Genomic DNA, 26906 nt, shown 5'->3' on the forward strand with positions numbered 1-26906 from the left:
AACAAAACAAGACTGTTATTAGTGGGAATTTTCCTTTACAGCACCAGAAGCTCCGCCCAACTGACCCGCCTTTGGTAGACGCCGGTCTAGTCAACCAGCGAACCTGACTATTGGCTGACGGTTTGTGAGACACCCAGAGAGCCAGACTGTATGAAGGCTTACTGTTAGTCCAAGCTCCCTCCGCCACGTAAAGTCAGCTTAGATTGGGTAACGATGAGTACATCAGAGTCATTGGACCGAATGGAACTATGTGAAAGTCTTTTAACATGGGTAAGTAATAACATTATAGTGTTTTCCCAGTGACAGACAGCTCTCCGGCGCCGGCGATGCTAGCTAGCATTCAAGGCTAATCATAGCTCGATATGCTAACGAGGGGGACGCTAGCTGACTAGAGGAAAATGACACGGCTCACTTTGGTTACGTATGCAGGCCAGCTGTTTGCTGTGTTAGCTACTGATAAACTCTTGCTAGCTTCAAGCAAACCTACCATTGCGTGACTATTTGTTTGATTCTGGCGCAGAGCAAATGCGCTCTTACCCAGCGTTAGCTCAACTTTCCAACACTAAATCTATGCTTTTTGTAGAAACAAGGAGATTGTCCGTGGTAGAATACAGCACTCCTTTCTCTGAGCATTTAACGTACTGTGTCTGGCTGAACACCAAATTCCTATCATTGTTGTCTCGTGTGCCACGATCTTCACATGTCCTCCTTCATTCCTTACTTTCCAGAGACATTGATTTGCAAATGAAGCGCACACCTTTCTATTTAAAGATTTAAAAAATAAATTGAACCTATACAATAAAGCAACTGCTAGTATTTATTAGCACGTGCTAACAACTGATTGTTTACATTATTAAATGAAGTGCCCCAAGTCCTAACAATTAATGCATATCAAGGAGTACTACTTTTAATATGTATTTGGCTCACAAAACATTCCACTTGCCTTTTCTAGTACATCATAATTTAAAAGAAAGTAAAATAAGGATGCAGACTATTTGAGATTATATATATATATATATATATATATATATATATATATATATATATATATATACACACACATATATTATACTGTTCAGGTGATATATCTTGGATGGGAAGCACTCCACAAAAGTAGCTCTTAACTGTAATATAGTTGTATGCAAGTGAAATGTTGCAGTTTATGCAAAAGAAGCTTGCATTTTTAATCATGTTTGGATTTATAAACTGGAATGGAAATGAACTGGCAGAGATGTCATCTTCTGGAAACGTTTGCATATAATAAACCTGTTGCCACATAATAATACCAGCATGGATCAGTAGTGTATCATAAAGACATGCACATGACATGGACTGAGAGCTTGGTGGTTCTAAGCATCTGTATTCTCATCTGTCTATTTGTGTTACATATGTTTTGGAGGGAACCTGTATTCAGTTTTGGACTGGTGTCAAAGAAGAGTGTGTGATATTTAAAGACCCCAGATTTTTGACAAGCAAAAAAACTTAATTTTCATTGTCTTTGAAAGCATATCTCTTATCAAACATTGTAACAGGAAGGCAGTGTGTAGTCTGTTACTTGATACATAACTCTAAATAGCTGATAAAGTGGTAAAATTGTGCATGGAAAAATGTTATGGTGTATTAAAGACTGGACTTTTTTTTTTTTGTGTAGATATTACACATAACTCTTAGTGAGCTGACAAGAACTAATTTAATAACTGGTGATTGCACAATGTGGACTAATGAAATTATCCACCTTATGTGATTACAGAGAAGTCTTCATTTTATTACGCAATTCTTGCTGCACTTGTGTCTCAGGAAATCTGAGGCTTAATTTGCAACACGAACAAAGCCCATCTGCAATTGGGCAATATAACTTGATCAAATATTTTCTGACAATTGATTTTTTGAGATAGGTACATTTCTACTTTCACCTTGTGCTCAACATTTTAGTCACAACAGTAACATGAATAGATTTGCCAGTTACAAGTCCCAAGATGTTTTATGAAGAAAACATATATTTTCCCCAACATCTATTAGTGCAGTGAAGTATTTTAGCACTGTTATGTTAAGCATTTTGATTAAAAAGTGTTTGTGATCTTAAAGTCTCGCAGCTTGGAAGGACTGTCGGGTTAGATGGGGGTCCAGGGCTTCTCTTGTTCTGTGAAATTCTTCATAAGTTGTTATGATGACTCACTCTCTCCATGATGTTGTTTCAAGCTGAAATCAATATCCACACAGTCGGACAGGGTGATATTTTGGCGTTATTGGTCAAAAATAAGTTAGAAGCAAAAGAGGAAGCAGTGTTGTAACTTTGTGAAATGTATAACATAATCTTTCTTAGGCTGATTCGCCTGTTCTTATTTCTGTTGAAGATAATAATTGTAAACTGAATTAAATAAAAATTCAGTTTATAGACACTTTAATGCCTAGAAAGCTTAAAAAAGCTGCTGTATAGCAGTTTACTACATGGTTTTAAAAGTGGAAGCTTGCCATAGTTACCATTCGTGTTTGCTAGCCTATATAAAGCCTCCGTTCATGATGTTTCTTTTAAACACAACAAATAATCACAAAAAGAAAACACCAGTATCAACCAGTAGTTGGACATAACTCACTATAGTAGATACTTGTGTTGCTGAAGAGCCTAAAGATTTTTCTTTTATTTTTCTGTTGCTTATTGTTTCCTTTGTGCATTGGAGTGCACAAGGGAAGTGTTGTATTAGTGTTGTAGCGCAGTGTTGTATTAGGTCTTTTTTATTTATTTATTTTTTATAATAAATCACATTTAAAATTTTTGTCAAGCTGTTTTGATGAAAGTTTCATTTTCTGGAAGCCATTGAGGCTGGAACTAAACAGTAATGCAAACGCAATGCAAATTGGCAAAATCCACCATCATCTTCAGTTATGTCTGAGTTGTTGCAGGATTATTTAAAAAAGACAGATAATTATGAATCTTTGTTTAAAAAAAAAAAAAAAAAGGTTATTGTCAACACATTTTGTTCTTTCAGAAATCGTATCATGCTTTTTTCTTTTATTTAATATGTCTTTAAAAGTGGTTGTACAAAATAATAAAATGGCAAATTATTTTATTTTAAATTATTTACTGAAATTATTTGATCATGACAGTCTTATTGAGAGCAGGGAATTTTGTAATTTTGTCATTAAAGTTGCACCAAGTTGGGACACGTGACCTTAGTGTCTATTCTCAATAAATTCCACATAAAACGTAAACAGAGCTCACTGATGCTCATGTGTGATGTCAAGCCCCCCGTGGTGATAATCATTTCCTCTTTAAACTTGATCACTATCATTATGAGATAAATTAGCATGTTTCTGTTGCCTTTAGCTGAGCAAGTCATGCTCTTACAGCAGCTTGATCATCTCTTTTTTTCAACAGTTTCTGCAAACATTTAGGTGTAGATTTCCTTTTTTGGGCCTTAGTTCTCCCTATGTTTGTGCCCATGTAGCATTGTTTGCTTACTTGCTGCAATTATTTTTGTTTCCTGCTTTTTATTTTATTTTTTTTGCTTTTCTTTTTTGCAATTTCTTTGCTGTCATTAATTAAGGCTTTATCTATTTGTCAAGGGTTTTTTTTTTTTTTTTTTTTTTTTTTTTTTTTTACTTCAAAGGTACTTTGGACTTTTGAGTAGAGTTCCGTGTAAGTGCTCATTAGTTGTGTTGGATAACTTCCATAGTAAACTGGTATTATGATTCAAGCTTCTTTTAAGCTCTTGTATGAACCTTTGTAGCTGACTGTTCTGGTGTTCTCAAAACCACACTGGTGTAATCTGTTAAGATCATGAAACAGGAGCAAATTTGCCAAATTTAGAATATCTGAATGCATAAACGTTCACAAAATATTGTGGGGAAAAAACATACTTTAAACATTCAAAACTAATTAACTGCTTTAATCACAGGCATTATCACGTTTAAATTATATGGAAATACTGAAAAAGTGATTCTACAAATCCCACAGTTACAGACACAGATCGAGATTTATGTTTTAAACAGCTAGGTTTGAGCAGTAAAGCAGAACAGTTGTTCATGTAGCTTTCTATTGGAACCAACACAGCAAGTTTCATTTCACTTGATACAGAAGTGGTGGTTGATTACTGAGGTTTGCAGTTACTTTACTGGCAATAAGCTGGTTGGGACGTGATCTGATGTTGCAGTGAATGTTGTTCAGAACTGTTAAGTCTGTGTCTGTACAAGATAAAGATGAGCCAATCGGCTGTAGATGGCTCTTAATTTTTTACATTGGGGCATTTTATACTTTTAAACCAGTTGAAGAACAACATTCCTGAGTGTTGCACAGACTTTATGTCTGGAGTGGAACCAGTAATGAGAGGCTTCTTTTACAATTGACTGGTGCATACCCAGTGTCCTGCATAAAGCAAATCACCTGATCTGTTCCCCTTTGTGCTTACATTCCTTTTACATCTTTTGTTTTCTGGTGAAATCCAGTTTTGTAAAAGTGACATGGCAGTTTGGTAAGACCCTTTGTTTCTTAGAGACAGGAGTTTAAGGCAGATGGGTGAAAATGCTATTGACCAAATAAAGAAAACTAATTTGGATCTTTTGGATCTTAAGTTGTGGTTGATTAAGTGTGACTTATTCTGAAAACATCAATATTCATTAACTCAGCAAAAACAGGTGCTGGTCATATTTCCAGCCTGTCATCAACCACTAAGTGTTGCATGTCAAGGGCCATTCTTTTTCATTTCCTTTGCACAAATGCCTTTTCAGCCTTTTGACATCTGTTCAGTGTGTACTCTCTGTGTTGAAGTAAAGGCTCATCCTATATTTTCTTTCCTTCCTTATCTTTCCTGCAGAGGGGAAAGGATGCAGGCCAAATGTTGTGGTTTGGTTATAACAATAGGTCTTCATGCAGCCTTTTGTATCATTTTAGTTCTGTTTCCGCCTTCTTTAGTTTTATGCATTTTCAGAAGCAAATATGTTTCACATGCAGGGTTACATCAAAGTATTAAAAAAAAAAAACAGTATTAAAAAAAAGCAAGGGAAATAGTTCACTGAGGTGTTAGATGATTAAAAAATGGCTAAATATTCAAAAGCATCCGTGCCTCTCACTGGTGATTAGTGTTATGTAACCAGGGGTATTGTTTTGGTCTTCTTTTGTGTTGGCTCTGAGCCAGTGGCTAGTTTTAGCTACAAGATACTCGTGTTTTTGGAACTCAGCAGACTGTAATTAGTCCATCATTTTTAACGTTATCATGGACATATTTGTGCAAATAATTAGATTTGGAAGATCAGTGTAACAAATGAAAACAGTACAAGGCAATACTTTGCTTTACATTTAAACAGCACAGTTAAGTTTCATGTTTAACTAAAATAAACCAGTGTAAAACTGTCATTTAGATTGATTTGATTTTACTAGCGCCATTTGTCGGCATCATGTTGCCCTCGCAGTGTTTGAATGTTGTCCTTGTACTAAGTACAGTGTCAGACGTCTTCCTGTTTACTGCTCTTACTCCCTGTCTCTGCTAATAATGATGCAATACTCAGTTGCTTTTCTGCGGCTTAATCCAAAGCTTTGTAGTTCTTCAGAATAATATAATCACTGCTTAAGAATTTAATAATTAAGTTAATCAAGCACAGATCAATTTACCTCTTTCAAAATCTTGTTTATGCGTAGTTAGAATGACATGGTTTTGCTGGAGTTGGACGGGATGTTCTTGTATCCTCGGTTTTCAGAAAATTGCTTAAAGGAGGCAAGTAGATTTTAGAAATTATCTGAGATGACGACACCTAAAATGTCAGGATCATTATGTAATACTGTATTTAATGCTGCCTTGCACAAAAATCTTTCTTGCAAGTTCAAGTGAATTAATGTTTGAAACCTGTTTCATCTGAATATGTGTGATTATAGTATTAAATATCTCATGTGTCTTCAGGCTAGACTGTGTCCAATTGATCACAAATTTCTCAGTTTGGATAAACTGTTAAAGTTCAATTGAATTGTTGAACGAACATGTTTTTCAGCCAAGAAAGGAAAAGTGAAAGAGAGAGAATTATATGCAGGCAGCATTGCAACTCCTCAGTTTCTTCCTGTTTAAATTCCAACATTCCTGCTTTCAAGATCCTTTCCTCCTTTGGCACATGGATTGTTGGCATCCAGACTGTAGAGTATAATTTCTGCTTGGACAGCAGACGTTCTATCTGGACCATATGTTAAAGAAGAAAATGTGAAGTGGAAACAGAACAAACGAACGTGAAACAATCTAGTTTGAAACTTGGGAAATGATCTGTTACATGATAGCAGTGATTGAATAAGAAGGCAATGATAAAGTGTGCTGGAATTGTGACACCAAGTAATATCTGGATGTTTTTTTTCATCAATGTTACATATAAATCATATGAAAAGACTGTTTTGTGGACACGGACAAAGGAAAACTACAAGTCCTGCTCAGTTATTGATTTTATTGGATTTTCCTGACGAAAGCTGATACTTTTTTTTTTTTTAATATTTATTTATTTATTTTTTTATGACAAAGTTTCCACCAGCTGACCCTCCTTTCAGTGGTGGAAGGTGGGCCATACTAGCACCTTACTAGTACTTCATTCCACTGACCGTGAAGCTTCGTATGAAGCAGTTATGAGTTATTTATTGTGATCAGCATGTTTCTGTAAAGACATTGTGTTGAATTCTAAGATGCAATATAGTTGATAACCTGGCAACTGCGTACAGTTGGAAAGTCTGCCTCTTACCCAGCATTCAACATTTGTGTGTTTCTTTTTGTTGTTTAGATTCAGACATTTGGAGTGGAGGCACCATGCAAGACGGTAGAAGATTTAACCAGCGGTGTCGTCATGGCGCAAGCTCTTCAGAAAATGTAAGCGACATGAGTAGAAGATGCACCAGTAGATATTTTGTTTGTGTTTTCATTAAGGTAAGCTCACGCCAGAAAAATTTCATCATCAACTTAAGCCCGACACATCTGGCTGATCTCTATTAAACAGTTCCATCAGTCAAGCAGGCAAATCTCTTTCTTGTCATTCATGTTACAGTAAGTCAATGATTTAATGAAGAGAAATGTTTTTGGTTTTTTTTCCCCCTGTGTTTTGTGTCATCATTTTGTAACAAGCTGGAAACATTGTTAAGATTTTGCTGTTTAAATCATTCAACTGAATTCTCAGTTTTCTGAATAGATCATCATTTTGTTTGTTTACTTTTTTGCGATGGTCTATGTCATTAAAGGTGGAGTATGTAAGATTTTCAATATTTTCAAAAAAATCAACTAAAAAATAACTACAATCATAATTAGATAGTTTTTTTTTAAACATGTAGGTTCCAGTTTGTCCATATTTGATGTGTTATCAAATTACAAGTTTAATTAATTACAAAGACCCTTCTTAAATGTTTGCCTACCAGTAAAAAAAATGTGCTTTTTGTCATTTGTCATTAATTAAACTTGTAATTTAATAATGCATCAAATATGAACAGACTGGAACCTACATGTTCAAAAAACTTTCTAATTATGATTGTAGTTATTTTATTAGTTAATTTATTTTGAAATTATTGAAAATCTTATATACTCCACCTTTAAAGCTTGTCATATGTACTTCCATTGGCTCCTCACATACCATCTACATCATACCATCCCCACTAACAGCTTCTTCATCCAACATTTCAGATATTTGAGCAGAGACTACTACTAACATCTCAGACCATGTCTTTCACACAAAGCTATTGATTCCCTTCCGACTGGCATTGTTTTTCTGCAACTGGACAACTGGCCTGAAGTTCTTGTCATGTGACTTTGGCTTATTTAACAAAATAGATTTCATGTTCTCAAAACACATTTGTTTTCTGAATTTTTCCAGAGACATAGTGTATTTCAATGATGCTTGGATCAGCAGAATTAAGCCAGAGGTCGGAGACAACTGGAGGTTAAAGGTGAGAATACTGTTTTTCTCTATGCAGCGTTTTGTGTTCCTGCTGTTTATATAAAGCAAATCATTCTTTGAAGAGCGTCACATTTTCTTTCTTTTTTTTTTTTCTTCTCCCAGATCAGCAATTTAAAGAAAATCCTCAAAGGCATCTTAGATTATAACCAGGAGGTAAGAAGATGTTTTGAGAATTTCCAACATATCATCCAATGGGTGAAATTTGTGTGGCCGTTTCTAACACTTAAAATCTCATGATAAACCTGATGTAATAATACAGGATGCTTTCAGGGTTTCCATGAAAATAATTTGTCCCTTTCTAGGTCTTAGGTCAGCACATCAATGACTTCACACTACCAGATGTTAATCTGATTGGAGAACATTCTGATGCAGCAGAACTTGGGAGGATGCTACAGCTCATATTGGGCTGTGCTGTCAATTGTGAACAGAAACAAGGTGATATTTGCATGCGCTGAGTTTAGTTTTCTCTGTGTGTGTGTGCATGTGTGTGTGTGTGTGTGTGAGAGAGAGAGAACACAATGTATTGCTCAGGGCTGGGGAACTTGAATTTTACTTCCATTTGTCGTCTTCTCTGAAATCTGTAGAATACATCCAAACCATAATGATGATGGAGGAGTCAGTGCAGCATGTTGTCATGACGGCTATCCAAGAGGTAGATTTATTGTTCTGTTTTGTCCACAATCAAATAGTCTTGGCATATAGGACTGTTTTACCAATTTGTTTTTTTGTTTCTGTAGCTGATGAGTAAAGAGACTCCAGTCACAGGAGGAAATGACTCTTATGTGGATCTAGACAGACAGGTATGGAAATTATTGTTGGTGTTGCTGTTTAAAACAAAAAAACACACTTAGTTTTGTCCCTTAAGTCCATATTTAGGTTTTAGTATTTGATCCAATATCAGATCAACACAACTTGTGCATAAAACAAACATGATCGTGTGGTCATCCTCTAAATGTAAGGCTTGAAAACTGTCTTTTCAAAACTTTTTTTTCTATTTAAATAAGGAGAATAAAGTGTTTCTCGGTAGATTTGGTTTGCCACTATGGCAATTCACATACATGTCCAAAATCGGCTTATCTTTAGAGATGATCCCAAATTCACATTTGTTTTAAAAAAAAAAAAAAAAAAAAAAAAAAAAGGACTATAAATAACAACTTAATTTTTCAGCTATGATGAAAGCTTGAAAATCTACCAGAAACCTTATAAATAAAGACAATAGAATGCCATTGTATCCTTGGATTCTGTGCAGTGCTGTGACAAGGCTCCTATGTACCCAAAGCAAACCTGGCTTACCAGGTTAGCTTTGGGTACATTACCAGTAATGTGATTTCATTTAAACACATTAAGATTTTTGAGTGATAACGTTGTTTAGGTGTTAATTCAAAAGAAAAAGTGTAAATCTCTTTGCATTCACACATTGATTTTGACAATCCTTTAAGGCTCATAATGGATTTTCATGTTATTTTGCACATTTATAGTATTGGGAAATTAATAAGCGCATAATAAGTGTGTTAATTTGAAAATCTGATTATTTCTTTGGCAATAATAATACCTATGAAATCGTATATTGTGACATCCCTTTGATCGTCTGAACTTGCTGCTTTGTAGGTAATGTCTTCTATAGTTGTACTCATGTTGCGAAAGTTCCACCAATGGGAGCTACATTCACAAGTGGCAAGGCAACTGCCTGCAGTAGTTATAAGATCTGCAAACGTTGCTGTGGTTGGAAAGCATCTAATAAAATAGACGGTGTTCAGTGTAGCCTTATTAATACAAAAGATAAATCGATTGGCAGTCAAATTAAATCTGATCCTTATAAAGGTTTTAATCCATATTTTTTTCTCGGTTCTCAGCTGAAAAAGACCGTCGAGGAGTTGAATGATGCGTTGGCCACCAAGGAAGAGATCGCCCAGAGGTGTCGTGAGCTTGACATGCAGGTTGGTTTCTTGAAGTGATCATCTCCCATGATTTAAGCTGCCTGATTTCAAAAAGACATGACAAACTCTTAGAGGTAATTTTTTTTTCAATATTTTAACACAAGCATTTATTTATTTATTTATTCTTTGGAAGCACATTCACACCCATCACCATAGTACAGCTAAAATAGTAATGAAAACTTCTTGAACTGTACAACCTTGTTCTGCAACCAAACGTTTCATTTAGCCAAACTTTTGGCCATTGTATTTTTTTTTTATTCTTGCCAATGATTGTGGTCTTTTATTTGTTAGAATCTAATGGCAACATGATTTTTTATCTCCTTATGGGGAGGTGCAAACCTGTGTTGTAGCCTAATGATCACGTGACCATGAACAATTTGTAAGTGAAAACAAACCCTGCGTCCATGTTTAAACAACTTGTGCAACTTGTTCTTATAGTTCTAAGTTTTCTCCATCTGTTCTTCATTTCTTTTTTAAAAAAAAAACAAAACATATCATGCAGTTATATTGATACGATGCGGAAAATCCAATGGTATTACGTTTTAGTAACCTTTCTTCGAGAAACAAAGATGTGAAGTTCTCTAGTGTTCCTCGGATGTTTGTGCATGTCCTCTGCTTGTAAAAAATAATTAAAAAAAAAAAAACTAAAAAAAAACTAGATCCAGGTAGTAATCCTGATCACTGCCAAATCCTAATGATCTGTTCCTTAATCCGTTTTTGCGAGTTCTTAAGAAATTGTATTAATTTGTTATTTTAGTGCGTTTTGAATGACATTGCTAACAGGGAAACCAATGCTGCTGAAAACAAAACCTCTGCCTTGGTGGATGTAAAAATTTGTTTAATATTCTCTCATTTATTATTATTATTATTGTTATTTTTACTTTAAATATGTAAGACAACAAATGATATAATGCATAAAAAGTTGCCAAATCTAAACATAAAATTGAACTTTTATTCATATTCTATGTAATGTTTTGCAACTAATATACTGTTTAAGTAAACTGTTACCATTCTTTACACATATAAATATCTGAAAAGTAATATTTAAACAATTTTTTTTTTCTGCTTAACTGATCTATTGTTCCTCTTTTTTTAATTTATTCATTTGAATTCATCCAATTTCCTGTGAAATTGTCTCCTTTTGTAATCTTAGTCCTAAAGCAGAAAGAAGAAAAGAAAGACATTTTTGTGACTGTCTTATCAGCAAAATGGTACATCATTATTTTATATTTAGTGTCTGCAAATGGAGGGTATAATGTAAAGAATAGTCATTTTTAACATGCTTGTTGAATGGGTTTCCTCTTATTGACTTGCCATTTCAATACTGTGTGCCTTGTTTTTAAGGCCCTCCATGTCCAAGAAGAGCGTGATAGACTGAGGTTAGAGTTTAATGAGCTAGAAGAGAGGGTAAATCCAAACTTTTTCCTTTTTCTCTGCTGCTTCCGTCCTTTCATGATGTGTGGTGTGTCAAGTAGTCCTGGATTTTTCTTTATTTTTAAAGTCTGCTTGCACCAGATTCTCCTTCTCCACACTGTGTGTGCATGTGCGTGTGTGTACACATTTGTGCACAAATGTGCACACCTTTACACATTGGTCCACTATGGACACACCAACCTCAGCCTCAGCTGCAGTTTTGTCTGGGTGTGTCAGATGTCGCCCCCTCACTAATGACCCTCAGCGTGTCTTACCTCAGTGTGTCTCGTGCTTTCCTACGGCAACAACGAACGGCACGGGAAAGAGGTTGGCATTTGAATCCAGGAAGGAGACATTTCTTAAAAAAAAGTATTTTCAAAAATTATTATCCTGTAGTTTTCATCTTTTCATTGTTCTCTTTTTGATAGAAAAAAAACTTTCAGACATTGTTTGGTACATTTTTTTCACTGTTTTCAGCTATCAAACATCTCTTGTTTTGCTTTACTTTAGTGACTAAACATTAAACCTGTTTTCTGGTAACCTCTTTCTGGTTTTGAATACAGCTGATCCCCCACCTGGTTTCCTGCTTTTTGAAATGTGCTGTTTACATCTTGGATGTGATGTAAGCTTGTGAGAGAACTTTCACACATGTGTAAGTTCTTCCAGAGTGCTTCCACATATCACTGTTACAGCATATCTGTGATATGGCATACATTGTGGAAATGAAAACAAACAAAAAAGAACCTACAGGTGTGATATGCAATATATTATGATTTAACATCATTGCAAAGTATTGCCACACAATTACATTTCTTTCATCAATAAATCTGAAAAAAAAAAAAGAAATAAGAATGCATTTACTTAGCACAGGCTGTTAACGTGTTCAAAATTCCAGAAAAGCTTTGAATTTTATATATATATATATATATATATATATATATATACTCAAACTCAAACTCTATTAATTCCTGGAAAAATGCATTTAACTTTTAAAATGGTAAAAAAAAAAAAAAAAAAAAAAAAAGAAGAGGAGAAAACATCCCTGGTCAAAAACTTAACAGTCCCAAAGTTAAAGTGTCATTCCAAATACTTTAACAGCTGCAGCTCCAGTTATTCTTTTACCGGGAGTGTACAGCATGTTACAGGAATTTTTACTTTCTAAAGGTTTCGTCCACTCTTTTTTAAGAGACAATAATATCTGACAGGATCAATTCGTGGCAACTTCAGTCTGACCATGCTGCAGAGATGTTCACCTCCTCCTCTGACAACAGCATGGAGCTGCATGGAGACCGAGCTATTTTTATTAGAAGGGGGAGGGATGTGTTGCTAATGGAGAAGAGAAAACTACACATTCTTTTATTGTTAATTACCAGAAGTCCTCCATACCACCAGAAAAAGACACTAGACTTGTTGATGCTCACTTTGTCTTTAAATAAACTGACTAAAGGGTCTGAAACATCACTAAGTATAGCGCCAATGTGGCTAAGTTAGTAGCAGATGTACAGTGTGCATCAGTGTTATTTTCGTACCAGGAAATTGTACTGTGACAAAAGTACCGCGACTAAAATGTGTTATTTTTTTTAATGCGTTAATGTTTCTGTAACTAATTAATCATAACTAACACATTAAAGTCCCACCCCTAATAAATATAGATAGATGGATGTGTTCAGGACAGATCTATTTATTTAGGTTCAAAGCTGGTAATCAGTTTGGTTCATTTCACGTTTGAAAGAAATCCAGCAACCAGCTTCCGCTTCGCTTTGTGTGGAGTATGGTTTCTTGTCTTTTACCGAGATGACATGAACCCATTTGCAGCCCTCCTTGCTCTGTTAGTTTATTTGGCTTGTTGGAGTGCGTTGGTGTGTGCAAACCTGATGCTGCAGTGACTTAATGGATTGAGTGTTAATAAGTTGTTCCAAGACCATATTCATAACTTCAGAGAAGAAAAGTTGTTTTTTGGTTCATGCCTGTCTAACCCATTTCCCTTTTCTGCATCTCCTCTCATCCATGTGACTTTCTTTCCATCTATACTTTTCCATTTCATCTCTTCATTCCTTGTTTTTCTGCTGCTTTCCAAATTCCTGCTGCCTCTCTCCTCTGCTGATCCTTTCTTTACACTCTTCTACAACACCTTCCTTTCCTCAGGTTGCTGCCCTGCAAGAGGAGAAGAGCAGTCTTTTGGCTGAAAACCAAGTCTTGATGGAGAGACTTAACCAGTCTGACTCCATAGAGGACATAAACAGCCCCGCTGGACGGAGACATCTCCAGCTGCAGACACAACTGGAGCAGCTACAGGAAGAAACTTTCAGGTGTGGAGCTGTAACATGCAAAGATTGTACCACATTACCATGGGGAGGTTGAACTGACTGAGGCTGATTTTTAAGATGTTTGAATGGATTAATTGGTTACTGATGCCTTGTAGGCTGGAGGCAGCAAAAGACGACTTCCGGATCCGTTGTGAGGAGCTTGAGAAGGAACTCCTGGATGTGAAATCCCAGAACGAAGAGCTTTCTTCATTGGCTGATGAAGCCCAGAGTCTTAAGGATGAGATGGATGTCCTCAGGTATGATGCAGAATTTTGATTAACAAAAAACTTAACAGTTGCTGCGTTTACATGGGAGTTTTAATTCCTGTTTAATTCTGAATAAAAGTTAATTCTGCTTTAAACTGATGAAAAATGACCATGTAAACATTTAATTCCTAATGCTAATTTCTTTTCGGAATTAAACTTAATTCCGATGTAAGTGGCTGGTTTGTTCGAATTTTAATTCTGATCTATTTAATTCGTCTGTCATGTAAACCTTAACTCCACTCTAAGTGAATTCCAGTCGTTCTGCGCATGCTTGTTACCTTATCCTGTCCCGATGACGCACGTTGTTTTGCCTCCTGTGTTTGGTGGTCTCCTTTTCTTTTTCTTCTCAGTCGCTGCAAAAAGTGAAGTAGTATGCTGGTGTTGAGCCAGTGCTTCAAATTTAGAATAAAAATGGTGGCAAAACTGGTACTTATGTAGTTTTTACAAGTTACGACTGAAAATACAAGAAGCAGGGAGCCAATTACTTTATTTACTTCCGGTATACGTTATTCGTCACGTGCACCCTCTGTCCAATCAGAACCCTTCCCAACCCGCCGCTCTAAAGAGGAAGTAAGTGAGGATGTGTTTCATGTAAACCTCCATTCCGAAATATTATTTTCATGTAAACTCGTAGGAGAATACGTTAATTCCGAATGATTTAATTCCAAATTATTAATTCCAAATTAAGAAACATCATGTAACCGTACCCAGTCAGAGAACAGGAGTGGTCTTATATTTGGATTGACAGTGGAAAAAGAACCACGAAAAAAACCTTCTGTCATCGGCCAAACAAACTGATAGATGAGTCAAACATCCCAGATCTTCTGCCAAAAGCCTGTTGGATGTCAGAATGAGACTAAACTCAAACCAGAACTGCTCCTTTCTCAGGCACTCATCTGACAAAGTGTCAAAACTGGAGGGTACAGTGGAACACTACAAGAAAAAGCTGGAGGACATGGGCCTACTCAGGAGACAGGTACACACACACACACACACACACAGATCAGTATATGTTTTTGTGTTGTTTTCTGATTTTAATTGTCTTATCTTAAAGTCACTGTCTGAATGTTTGTTTGTTTTTTTTTTTAAAGGTCAAAAACTTTGATCCCCAATTAAGCTAACATTGCTGTTACTTTGTTTCAGAATAAACTTATGGAGGAAAAGAACACAGCATTGATGCAGACCAATGTCAGCTTGGAAGAAGAGCTTCGAAAGGCGAATGCCACCAAGGGCCAGCTGGAGACGTACAAGAGACAGGTACCTGACAGGGCCACCATTTCAACATACATATGCAAAAGTCATTCTGAGCTCTTTCCCCTGGCTGTGCAGTGTAATTCCGCTCTGCCGGATATTCATTTACAGAGCTCTTGTGCATGAGTCATATGTTATATTTTGGGAGATGACGTCTTTGGTTGACTTCTCTTTTATTTGCACAGGTAGTCGAACTTCAGAACCGGCTGTCAGAAGAGTCTAAAAAAGCTGACAAAATGGAGTTTGAGTACAAACGCGTCAAAGAGAAAGTGGACTCTCTCCAAAAAGAAAAGGATGTATGTACATTTCTTTTGACTATATGGAGAAAAGACTGGTCCAAAAGTGTTTTTCCTAAAGCGGAAACTGTACAAGTACAGGGTCCTGCTTTAGATTAGAATAAAAAATCATCAAACACATTAGGAGTCTTCATTTCATATCTTAACTGTTCTCCTCTGCAGCGTATGAGGACTGAGAGAGACTCACTGAAGGAGACAATTGAGGAGCTTCATTGTGTCCAGGCTCAAGAGGGACAGCTTACATCAGGTGAAGAAATGTGTGAAAAACCGACTGAGACCTGGGGCTTTGATTGATTGATTGAGAGATATTATATGAATTTTTTTATTTTGAATATGAGTATAGTCTACTGACTCTGTTTCAGCTGAGATGTATTAATAGTTACTTTCTGTTTGCCAAGGTTTGTTCCCACTGGCCAGCAACGACGGCTCTGACTCGCTGGCGGCTGAGATCACCACTCCAGAGATTCGGTAAATTTATCTGTTTTGAACATTTATTTTGCCATTTTGATGCCTTTTCTTTTTCTAAAAAAAAAAACAAAACAAAAAACACATAACTTATAATGAAGCCACTCAATTTTTGTAAAAAGTGTATAAACCAGGGTTGGATTTCTGGATGGGAAGACAGCAATCCTTTTTTTTTTTTTAATTTTTTTTTACACATGAGCCTTTTTTTTTTACTTAAAAAAGAAAGCTACTCTCAACAAACATTTTTGAAGTTTTAGGACAGCAGTCAGGCACGACTGTTTAAGGGAGCTAATTTGAGCAAAATACTGCATGGAAACTTAGTGAACAGCTGTGTAAGAGTTGCATCAGCCTGATAATGGCTTTCTAAGAGTTTTTAGTACACTTTGGCCTTGATCATAGAACAATTGTGGATTTACACAGTAATACTAATCTATGAAAAGCTGCCTTTTTGGAGGGGAAAAGATTTAAATGAACCAAGTTCAATAAACTTATTACTCACCAAACAACAGTATTATAGCGTGACCTGATTTCACATGCAGAAACCCTTTAAAGGTGGATGTAAGGTGTTGCAATGGTAATATTTCATCATACACTTTGGGTAAACTAGAAAAATGTCCACTTGGTATGTGAAGTAATGCAAATTTGTGTCTGCTCAGCATCAACCTGTTGCTGTAATCAGCCCCATCGGGGGTTTGGGGTTACATTATGTAAGCTGAGAGAGCAGTTTGCTGTACTTGATCCAAAGTTTTCACCTTTGCTTGCCAAGGGCTGTGAGTTTATATGGAAATGTATGGAAAGGTTAGTCAGTTCTCCTAATGGGGAACCAAAACACAAGTCAAGAGACAGACCAACAACCAACCTGTAGTCTAACAAAAATACCTGAAATAAACATGACACAGCTCTCCACCCTTTGTCTCAATGTTTACCTCACTACAAAGCCCCGCGATTCTCTATTTGTTTAGATGTTTCACAGACCTGTGTCCAAGACAAGACCTGTGTCCTCCTCATTCACTTCTCTTTGCACTTCCTGCGAAATATTGTTGCATGTTTTGTTGACTTGTTTCCTGATATAAAATGTGTAAATGGGGAAATCCTTGTGAATACCTTTGCACTGCTTAAGTGTGTTACACTTTATCCCCTTTACACTGTTTTATCTGCTACTGTATCACTCCTGATTTGGAAAATCAATGTTTTTCTTTTTTTTTCAAAAAGGCAACCTTTATTGACCCAGCTTAGCAGCCACAGAGACGACTTAGGCTTATTTTTTATTTTTAGCTTTTGGTGGTGTCGGTGTGTGACATTCAAATGCTTGTAGCCTCTTATTACAGCAATAGAAACAAGTCTTTATTCGTTAAGCTTTTAGTATGAATGCAATTTTGCATAAGTTATGTACAGAATTGATTGTGTTTGATGATGTGATCAGATTGGATCTGGTTGGTTGAAGTGATGAATCACCTTTTATGACTATGCAGATTAACCTGCTACTGTCCAATATGTTTCTGTAGAGAACACCTGATTCGTCTTCAGCATGAGAACAAGATGCTGAAGCTGGCCCAGGAGGGCTCAGACAACGAGAAGATCGCTCTGCTGCAGAGTCTACTAGAAGATGCCAACAGAAGAAAAAATGAGCTGGAGACGGAGAACAGGCCAGTACAGACACATTCATCTGATAATACAGCTTCTACCACTGAAACCGAAACCAAAAAGGGGCAACGAGAAGATTTTGCTTTTGGCTTGTTCACATGCATTTGAGTGTTAATAAGTCACCCATTTGTTTTCCCACAAAGGTTCTTTTTGTCTTCGCTGACCCTGATATTCCGTCTCTGTTGAGCTATCAGTTTGTTCACTCCTGTGTGAAAATCAGTTTTGTTAACTTGGCTTTTTGTTTTTATGTAGGTTAATCAATCAGCGCTTGATGGAGGAGCAGAGTCAGGTCGAGGAGCTGCAGAAGACTGTGCAAGAACAGGGCTCGAAAGCAGATGATGTAAGAGATTTTGTGGTTTTTTTTCCATGCTCTTGGTGTATTTCTGATATCCATGGAAATAGATTTAATGACCAAAGCAAGCCAAATTCCAGTCATACCACTTATCCAACACTACATTCCACCTCTGTTGAGGGCTCATAAATCATTTTAAATTCAACTTTTAAGGGTGAAAAAGCAGAATTAGTCCAGTTTTATACTCTTTGAATGTGTACTTTAGGCCTGCTGTGTCGAGCAAATCATTATTTAGTTCTCCTCTGCCTATCTTAATGTTTTTATGTTTTATTTAAGTGAGGAGCTGGACTGTTTTAAGTCAATGCTAAATGTTTAAAGACAAGTGAAATCATTATGTGGACGATCCATTATAAAGATTTGGTATGTCTCGGATTTTTGCCAGTTGGTAAATAAATTAAAACCTTTGTCCACTTCCTTTTCAAATAATGCTCCACACAGACTATTGTAAGTAAATCTATTTACTTTTAAGATGTTGTCGTTCATATATATATATATATATATATATATAATATATATATATATATATGAATATATATATATATGAATATATATATATATGAATATATATATATATATATATATATATGAATATATGAATATATATATATATATATATGAATATATATATATGAATATATATATGAATATATATATATGAATATATATATATATATATGAATATATATATATGAATATATATATATGAATATATATATATGAATATATATATATATATGAATATATATATATGAATATATATATATATATATATATGAATATATATATATATATATATATGAATATATATATATATATATATATATATATATATATATATATATATGAATATATATATATATATATATATATATTCATATATATATATATATATATATATATGAATATATATATATATATATATATATATATATATATATGAATATATGAATATATATATATATGAATATATGAATATATATATATATATATATGAATATATATATATATATATATATATATGAATATATATATATATATATATGAATATATATATATATATATATATGAATATATATATATATATATATGAATATATGAAAATATATATATATATATATATATATATATATATATATATATATATATATATGAATATATATATATATATATGAATATAATGTGTAGAATTAAAAGTGTAGTTTAGTAAATAGATGTAGAATAAAGTGTACTTCGTAAACAGAAAAATAGTTTATGCTGGAGCAAAGGTAATGTATTATAGACCTTTAAAGAAGAGAGTTGGAACCCATCCCTGAGTAGAAACCCAGTCCTCCTGCTTCCTCCTCTAATTACATTCTGAAACTAACCAGAGCATGTGATCTTCAAGTACCATGAACCGACTGGCTTTCACACCAGTGTGCTGCATGCTGCATCACTATATTTCATACTGAGACACTGATATTATATAATATATTATTTTTAATATATTATTAAAAAAAATAGAGATGTCATTGTTCACTTTATTAGTATTTTAACAAAGTTGGATTAAGGTATAGAAGATGCTTATGGATAGGACTAACTCATTAATCATTATTCCACACCCTCTTTGATACAGGATGTAATGAAAGTTGTGTAATTGTCCATTTTCCCCTGATGTATGTGCCTAGAAATGTTTAGGACTCTTTGCAAAGCACACCACAACTTTGCTTGGAAAGAATATTATCTAATCATTTATTTTTGTGTTTATACGAAGTGGAACATACTGTACTGATAAAAAGTTTGGATGTGTTATTTACCATGTTTTTTTTCTTCTTCTTTTGTTCAGTCTTCACTTCTGAAGAAGAAATATGAAGAGCACATGTAAGTGATCTTAAAGAATAGTTTCACTGAATGATAAATTAAGTTTCTAATTCAGTGCGTTAAAGTACTTTTACATGTCTTTATCATTTAATTCCAGATGTACGTTCCATTAAATATTTGCCCATATAAGACAAAAAGGTTCCCTTTTAATCAGTGTCTTCTTTTTTCTTAGGGAAAAAGTAACAGAATTGAACAATGAGTTATTGAAGAAAAATGCCTTCATTGATGAAATGGAGCCAAAGTACAACGCCAGCTGTGAGTTTGGAGTCAATGCTGAAATATTGAAACCTGTTGTTACTGTCATTCCTCTGCCAAAGCAAGAAGAAATGGGATCATTGTCCTTTTTCTGTCTGGCAGCAAGATAATGCAAAAACTACCAACGTGAATTTCATTAAACTTAGTGGAAATGTGGAGCATTGACAAAGAAAGAAGCCATCAATATCATGTGCAGATTAGGAATATTTTTTATTACAACTGCAAAATGAAACCTTGGCCTTGATGAAAGATACATGCTGAGACTGTGCTGTAAAAACACTACTTTATTACGCTGTGGCACAAAAATATTCCACTCACCGTGGATGTGTTGTAGAACCAGCTGAACTACAATGCTTTTCCATCGTAGCCCATCGAGTAGAAGAGCTGGAAGAAGCCTTGAGAAAGAAAGATGACGAGATGAAACAAATGGAAGAGAGATACAAGAAATACCTTGAAAAAGCCAAGAGTGTGAGTTAATTTTTACATTAAAAAAAAAAAGTGCAGTTACATCTGATATGAGCTGGACATAAACAGAAAGGGAAAAAAATGATGGAATCTGCCATTTACAGGTGATCCGGACACTGGACCCCAAGCAGAACCAGGGTTCAGGCCCAGAAGTTCAGGCGCTGAAGAACCAGCTGCAGGAGAAGGAGAGGATGTTGCATTCATTGGAGGTAAAAAAAAAAAAAAAAAAGGCAAAAATCCATCAGTAGTCAGATGAACAAACATCATTATAAATATATATAAACATTAGCATAACCGTTTGCATCTGTGTTTCCTCCTCACAGAAAGAAATGGACAAGACGAAGAGCCAGAGGGACCACGAGGAGAAACTGATTGTTTCAGCCTGGTACACCATGGTAAGAGGAAGCTTTACAGACTGAAACTACCGCTGGTATCTCTGGTTACCAGTGTTCTTTTTTAAAATTATGTTGTAGATCTATTTTTAGATTTTACGCAAAGGAGACCAACAACATCTAAGTCATAAAATAAATAAAATGAGCAAGTACTCCCTTTTATCTGGTCAAAATGTAGGCTGTTATCAAGCTGCTCAGCCATTAGAGGGCAGCATAGACTGTCAGACGACGGCAGTCAGCGGATCTGGTTTCCTCATGATGTACAGAGGAATAATAAATTAAAGGAAGACCCAAGCAGGACTAAGGCCCCCTATTACACTTTAACATTTAATTTGTTGATACGTATGGTGTCCACATGTTCACTTTGAAGAAAGGAGTTACTACAGTTCAATACATAGGTGTTTTGAGTCTTCCTGTCCTGATGTGTGTCATCTCTTCCAGGATGGCACTGACCCGATGCATAGGCCACGAGGGGTCAGTAAATAGTTTGATGAATATGAAATGGCTTGTGGCTTTTGCAGTTACCTGATGTCTCCCAATTTGAACGCTCAAAATAATTTTCTGAACTGAATTGTGAGACATGGCTGTTACCTCATCTTTCAAACAAAAGAGGGAATATCGTTTGGTGTCTGATGCCTCCAGTCGAACCAACGCCAAAGCACCACAGCCAAACAGAGCAACACTTTTTTTAAAGTCTATTTTGGCTTTGATTAGTCACTTTTCTGTATCTGATCGATAACTGATTCTAATTGTGATTAGTTAAATGTTTCATCTAAGCTAATTAGCTTTTTCCAGCATGAGGATTATTGCTCTGATGGTCGCAGACTTTGTACTAAAACATTTTCTACTCCTGTGTCAGTGTTGGCTCTACCTACAATTGTAGCTCTGCCATCAATTAAGATTCTTCCTCCTGATGTTTTCCCAGGGGATGTCGCTGCAGAAGAAGGCGGCAGAAGACCGCCTTGCCAACACGGGCTCGGGTCAGTCATTCCTTGCCCGACAGAGACAGGCCACCAGCACACGTCGATCCTACCCAGGCCACGTCCAGCCAGCTACCGCAAGGTAGATGGTTGCAGTGCTCAAAATTACTGCCACAAGCTACCTTTCAGATCCCCTGAACTTGCATTGAGTAGGTGTGCCTGTTTTGAGGCGCACTGTTTCCATTCATATCTAATGCAAGTTCTTATCTTGCTGCATTCTGCCTTTTGACTTTCTGTTTTTCTTCTCAATCAGATCCATGAGGTAAAGATGCCGGGCTAGGCTGCCCAATTCTTGCACCACTATTTTTTTTTCTTTTTTTTTTTACCATGACTTCTATGATGCAAGACTTCTACCTTTTTGTTTTTCAAAACCCAGCATATTTGACAGGAACTAATCACTCCAAACCTCTTCTCTTCATCCCTTCCCAACCCTTGTTGAACCTGTACTGTGTGGCAAACTGTTACTATTCATATAATCTGGACCCCGAGGCTCAGAAGAAACACATCTTGTTAACAAGTTACTGTCATTTTTATAATAAGAGGAAGTGCTCTACTTGTTCATGCAGTATTTATGCACATCTCTACCTGTGATCACATTTGATGTTCATTGGAGACACAGTCTGTCTTTACGATGTAGCTTTAAGGAAGCTGTCTCTAATTTCATCACGTTATTGAATTAGTCTTAATTAGATGCAGGCAAATGAAGATGCATTTTCACAGGTAAATGTCTGATTTGCCTGCTTAAAGTCTGAAGGTCTTCTTAAATGACTTCCAGTAGGACTACATGATGTGAAAGACAACGATTAACTGTTGGCTGGTTACAGTGTAGCAATAATTTTTTTTCTTAGCATTTTTTCCCAAGAAAAGGCACTTTGGTAGGTTTGAAAGTTGTTTAGGAATGTGCAATCTAAAGCTTGGTAGTTTTCTCATATGCTGGTTTGTTGTATCGAGCAAATAACAAAGTCACTGTTAAGCAAAACCACTTGACTTGGTTTTGGCTTTACCAGCATATACGAAGATGGTCGGACAACACCTCATGTGCCATAGAGTTTGATTGTATCAGTGATCTATCAATGCTACTTCGACTATAGTGCAGACTTTACCCCTAAAACAGCGCACATAAGTTTAACTGTGAGACTGTCGCTAAGTTCAAGATGCAGGTGCAACAAACACAAAGCCGACTAATTAGTTTTGCACAGTTGTTTTCCTTTACTTTGATTTAATTTAGAATTATTATATTGCTGCCATAATTTGATATAAATGTTTGGTTCAGTTTGACAGAACTGCTTGTTTCCCTATTAATAGGAATTTTGCACCTCCATGATGAATGCAGTTATTCTTATCCTTTCTTTGACCCATTTTTTATTTCTTGTTTTTGAAGCATATCACGATTAATGGTCTTCTATGAACTCTGAACTTAATTTGATTGGCGTCTGAGGAGATCAAGGGTGCATTATTGAATTCACGCTAACAAGCTTTCTCATCTGACCATCACTTCTCTCTCTCTCTCTCTCCTCCCTCAACAGCAATGTTACTGCATGAGTGGCACATCAGTGACCTGCCCAAGCCTTTCTGTGGCCTACATTGTCTCCATGGCTGGGCTAGGCCGAGGCACGCAATGCATGATCTGCCTGCCCTGCATACTGTTTGCATGACCCTTGCATTGACTCGAGACTGCAAATAACCAGCCTTCTAGCAGCAGCATGAGCACTAACAAATCCCTCAGCAGTGTCGTGCTTCATAACCTCCAGACAAGCCTGAGGAGAGATGGGGGGCAGAAAGGAGATGCTCTTGTTCCCCCAATTAATTTCTTTTCCACCACTCGGGCTCCTCTCCTCTCATTATGATCCTGTTGTGTTACTGTTTTCATCTATCCCACTCTCTTCCTCCTCTTCCATTCCTCTCATTTCTTACGGACATGCCTGCTTGTGCGTCTGCACAGCTTGTTACGGTTCAGCATATGTTACAAACACCCAGGAGGAGGGGTTAGGATACAGCAGTGTTGTTGTTTTTTTTTGTTTTTTTTTTACAAGTAATTTCTGTCGTATTTGTGTGGATCTTGACATCGGCCGTTTCAGGATACCTCAGTGACATATTTCCACATGTCTTTTTCACGTTGCGCGGTTGGAGGATTGAGGTAATATTTGAGAGGTGTTCCCTGCAAACTGGACTGTATTTTCTGGAATAAGGAGTCGGCATCTTTTAAACCTCGACATTGAGTCTTTATGTCCAACCTTGTCTCTAGATTGCTTCGCTTTAAACCTCACATATCAGTTGCAGCCAGTTTTTAGCATAAGGCGAGCTTTACAGGGCTTCACTGTGTTGCCCCATGGGCTGTTTGGGCGGATTGCATCTGGAGCATAAGATTACAAAGTGTTTTAAATGAACAACATTGTTACAGATGTGCTTTTATACGGGATGAAAGCCCACATTAAGCCTAATTGCTATATTTTTCAGTGTGCCTCCATCTCATGAGATGCACACTGAGAATTGGTCTCCCTGGTGAAGGTGTTTTTATCATTTTAATTTGAGCCTCTGTTCATTTTCCAGACATCCTGCATTAGATGCCAGTGTTTTTTAATCTGCTAGCAATAGGAAACTAGAAGTTGGCATCAATTAGAATAAGGGGACTTGGTAGATATGCAGTGTTCTATAGGACACAAATTATAGTATTAGCGATGGAGAAACTTTAAGTTTACAGACCACACCAAGCCCCGAAGATGTTGTAGTGTTAAACGCTTATAACTTAAATGAGAGAGATGACAATTCTCCAGTTTAGTGCCTTTTGTTTATATCATTAAAAACCTTGTGGTTTTCAGGAGTTAAAGGCATGTTGCCTCATGACTCGAGTTAGTTTGTCATTTTTAGGGAATGAAAATGTCTCAATCGGGCTTTGCCTGCTCAGAAAATGAACCTGTAGTTGGGCTTAATGAGGGCTTTTTCTCTGTATTTTTACCCTGTTTTACTGAAATATTTCTATCATTTATCCATAATTTGATTCATGCCATGTATTTAATCTTAATGGCTTATTTATTCGTGTGTTTGTTATTTTTTTAATTAGTAGTATTATCACTTATACTGTTACAGTGGATGTGATGGAGATAAAAAAAAAAACAGAAAAAAAAAAGACTTGCAACAAAACGAGGAATGCATCAATCAAATGGTGTAAACTGGAGAAAAAAGTTTTACAGTATATGAATCTCTGGTTTACACAAGACGATGCGTATACAAAGACGTGTTTAGGTTTTTTTTTTGTTTGTTTTCTCAACTAAAAAAAGCACATTTTTAATTCACTGAAATGGTGAATTTGTGGAGATTCCTGCAGATTATGTGTTTAGGTTTAGAGACCAGCATTGTAAGCTCAAAGCTGCCTTTGAAATGGCTTTGATACAGTATTAGCAGCCTAAATTAGTCAAAAATAAATTTCTTTTCCAAAACCGAGTAGGTGAAATTAGAGTTGCGGCGTTAATTCAGAAAATGGTCTCGTCCAAATGTCTTGAGTTTTGTGAACCACCCTCTGGTCATTGCAGTCGGAGCTATAAGTTAGATTACATGGAACTCTTCTAACCGTCCATCCCCAGAAGTCAGGTAAGAAATCTGTAAATAATGGAACCCATCCACACTCAGGGATGTGGGAAAACCTTTTTTTTTATATATATATATATATATATATATATATATATATATATATATATATATATATATATATGAGACATTGTTTTTCCTTCTTTTCCTCCCCATTAAATTGACTACTTTCATAATTTATTAGCTTTTTCTGTGGTTATCATTATTACTTGATGTCAGAACTTGGCTCGTCTGGTCATTTTAAGGCCTTATTAACACCAATTCATCAGCAGTGAATGAAAAGTGTCATGTTGCTCTAATAAAACTATAACTTGGAAATCCTCAGTGTTTGAAAATAAAAAGCTCAAATGAATCTCCAGTGTTCCTTCGATGTGTTTGCTGCTAACCGCACCAGGGCCCAGTCCAAATGTATCTGACATGAGCAACACGAGGCTGTTCACAGGTCAAAAGTATAAAGCGTGTCGTGTTTGCTGTATTTTTTTTACTCATTTGAAATACTGAAGTAGCAAATAACCTTCCATTTGCCAAGTTTTATATTGCTTGTATACAAATACTTTGTACATACATTATGTGATAGTGGTATGGGAAGTGTCCAGATATCTGAGAAGGTAAAAAAAAAAAAAAAATCACATCTTAGATGGGTTTCATTTCACATCTGTTCATTGAGGACCTGCTGATGGAAATGTGCTTCCTAAACCACAAAACCTGAAAACATTGTAAATAAAGCTTGTAAAAAAAACAACAAAAAAAAACAACAAAATATTCTGCCTGCTTGTTTTCTCATTTTTGCTAATTGATCATTGATCACACACCTACACAAACCAGAAACGACGAAGCTGCAGAAATAATTCTTTGGGCTGAATTTGTTTGATCCTTGTCTTATGATACTTTTCAATTGCTTTATTGAAGCTATGTCAGCTGAAGATGCTTGAAGAGCAGATGAAGGAAGAGTGATTCAGGTTGTTTTTCTATGGAAAATCAGATCTGGCTCGTCGCTGACACGTGTCAGAGGATAGTTTTCTGTCCCAGATGTTTTTACAGGCAATGCCATACTATACCATTACATGTCTGTCATTTTTACTGAAAAATAATTAGTTTTTATATACAGTGTTTGCTCTTTTTCTAAACTAATGCAAACTCAGCCCAGTCAGCTAAATAAACCCAAAATGCCCCTGGGAGTTGTGGAAACGTTAACTTCCCTGTAACCCATTCTTCATTCCTTAGAGCAGGGGGGCAGGGTTAGGGAGTGGGTATTTGGGCTCAAGCACTGGATCTGATTTTTGTCTTCTTTTGAGGGAGGATATACAGGATACATTTTTTTTTAAAAAAAAAGAAAAATAACATGTTCTCGGATGTAACTTGCTGTACCAGAGACTGAGGCCACAGCCTCCATCCAGCCAGCTTGAGCCTCCCTGATGAGGTGCTTTAGCAGCTTTTCAGATAGTTAGCATGAGATAAATTGACTTAGTTGTGATTGGTGAGATGATGGTCAGTTTAGAGCTTTTTTTTTTTTTTTTTTTTTTAAAAAGGTATCCTC

The 26906-nt window shown here is 35.9% G+C and overlaps 1 protein-coding gene across 5 annotated transcripts; it reads left to right on the top strand.

The window, feature by feature from the left end:
- Positions 1-133: 133 nt before the first annotated feature.
- Positions 134-25407, top strand: hook3 (hook microtubule-tethering protein 3). Of its 5 annotated transcripts, XM_079256554.1 has the most exons (26): positions 134-270; positions 6745-6830; positions 7822-7894; positions 8008-8058; positions 8208-8340; positions 8490-8557; positions 8643-8705; positions 9759-9842; positions 11187-11249; positions 13401-13564; positions 13678-13818; positions 14716-14803; positions 14971-15084; positions 15264-15374; positions 15537-15621; positions 15773-15842; positions 17345-17485; positions 17736-17823; positions 19658-19692; positions 19865-19947; positions 20315-20415; positions 20517-20621; positions 20736-20807; positions 21246-21278; positions 21730-21866; positions 22038-25407. In XM_079256554.1, the coding sequence occupies exons 1-26, from the start codon at positions 214-216 to the stop codon at positions 22048-22050; spliced, it is 2259 nt and encodes a 752-aa protein (XP_079112680.1). In that variant the 5' UTR covers positions 134-213; the 3' UTR covers positions 22051-25407. The 5 variants fall into 5 exon arrangements, with proteins under 5 accessions (XP_079112680.1, XP_079112681.1, XP_079112682.1 ...); XM_079256555.1 differs by lacking the exon at positions 21246-21278; XM_079256556.1 differs by lacking the exon at positions 11187-11249.
- Positions 25408-26906: the final 1499 nt, after the last annotated feature.

This window comes from Telmatherina bonti (genome assembly GCF_933228915.1).
Source record: "Telmatherina bonti genome assembly, chromosome: 17".
Lineage (NCBI taxonomy): Eukaryota > Metazoa > Chordata > Actinopteri > Atheriniformes > Telmatherinidae > Telmatherina > Telmatherina bonti.